This window comes from Herpailurus yagouaroundi, unplaced genomic scaffold (genome assembly GCF_014898765.1).
Source record: "Herpailurus yagouaroundi ecotype Mexico unplaced genomic scaffold, PumYag 182, whole genome shotgun sequence".
Taxonomy (NCBI): domain Eukaryota; kingdom Metazoa; phylum Chordata; class Mammalia; order Carnivora; family Felidae; genus Herpailurus; species Herpailurus yagouaroundi.
This window is the reverse complement of record NW_024412413.1, coordinates 30,553,823-30,554,647: the sequence shown is the minus strand read 5'-3', so window position 1 is coordinate 30,554,647 and position 825 is coordinate 30,553,823. Positions and strand designations below refer to the sequence as shown.

Here is an 825-nt window from a genome sequence, read left to right as displayed (position 1 = left end):
GAGTCGGGCGCCCGCGCGGGGCCACCGGGACGGCTCATCGGAATGCACGTTCCCGGGCCCCGGCGCCGGAGCCACCGGCGCGAGGCGGGGCCCCGGCTCCGGGGCTTTTGCAAACCCGCCAGGTGATTCTGACGCAGGCGCTCCACTGGAACCCTCCGAGAATTCTGGGGGCCATGGGGCTGCCGGGGCTCCGTCCCGAGCTCCGGGACGCCGGGAGGAGCGCCCGGGATCCGGCCAGGTAGCGCCAGGATCTCCGGCCCGGGATCCAGGGATCCCCCGGAGCGGAGAGTGAGGCGTGGACGCCCCCGGGGCGGGGGGCGCGGGGCGAGCGGCTCAGCACCCGGCTGCGGACGCTTGCCTCCACCTCCCGCCAGGTGCTAGCGCGGCCCCGCGGCACCAGCTCCGGGGAGGCGCCCCCCAGCCCCTCCTTACCGGGGCGGAGGCCATGGGAGGAGCGGCCGGCGCCGGGCTCCAGCCGGCGGGGGGGACCGGGGGAAGGAAGGGGACGGGACGGGAAGGGGGGACCGTGCGGCGCCCGGAACCGTCTGCCCAGAGCGGCGGCGCCTCCCGGTCACTACAACAACGGCGACCCAGTCAAACCCCGCGCTCCAGGCGTGGCCAGTCGAGCCCCGAGGCGGCGCCCGCGCCGGAGGAAACCGTGCCCAGGCCAGCAGGCAGGCGGGACGCTCCAGGGTCAGGTGTGACAACGCACGAAAGCCAACGTTTACTAACACTCGCACTGCCCGCGGCTTGAAACCGTGAAAGAGGGCAGTCACCGCGGTGGCAAGGAGACCGAGGCGAGGGAGATGGCAAGGAGTCTGTGAT

General features: G+C 74.3%; 1 protein-coding gene across 2 annotated transcripts in view; it reads right to left on the bottom strand.

The window, feature by feature from the left end:
• Positions 1-553, bottom strand: part of POC1B (POC1 centriolar protein B) — a 97,907-nt gene extending 97,354 nt beyond the window's left edge. Inside the window, exon 1 of one of the 2 annotated variants that reach the window (XM_040491262.1) lies at positions 433-553. In XM_040491262.1, the coding sequence (XP_040347196.1) occupies positions 433-447 (15 nt within the window). In that variant the 5' untranslated portion in view covers positions 448-553. The remainder of the gene's footprint in view (positions 1-432) is intronic. The other variant, XM_040491260.1, reaches the window with a different exon arrangement.
• Positions 554-825: the final 272 nt, after the last annotated feature.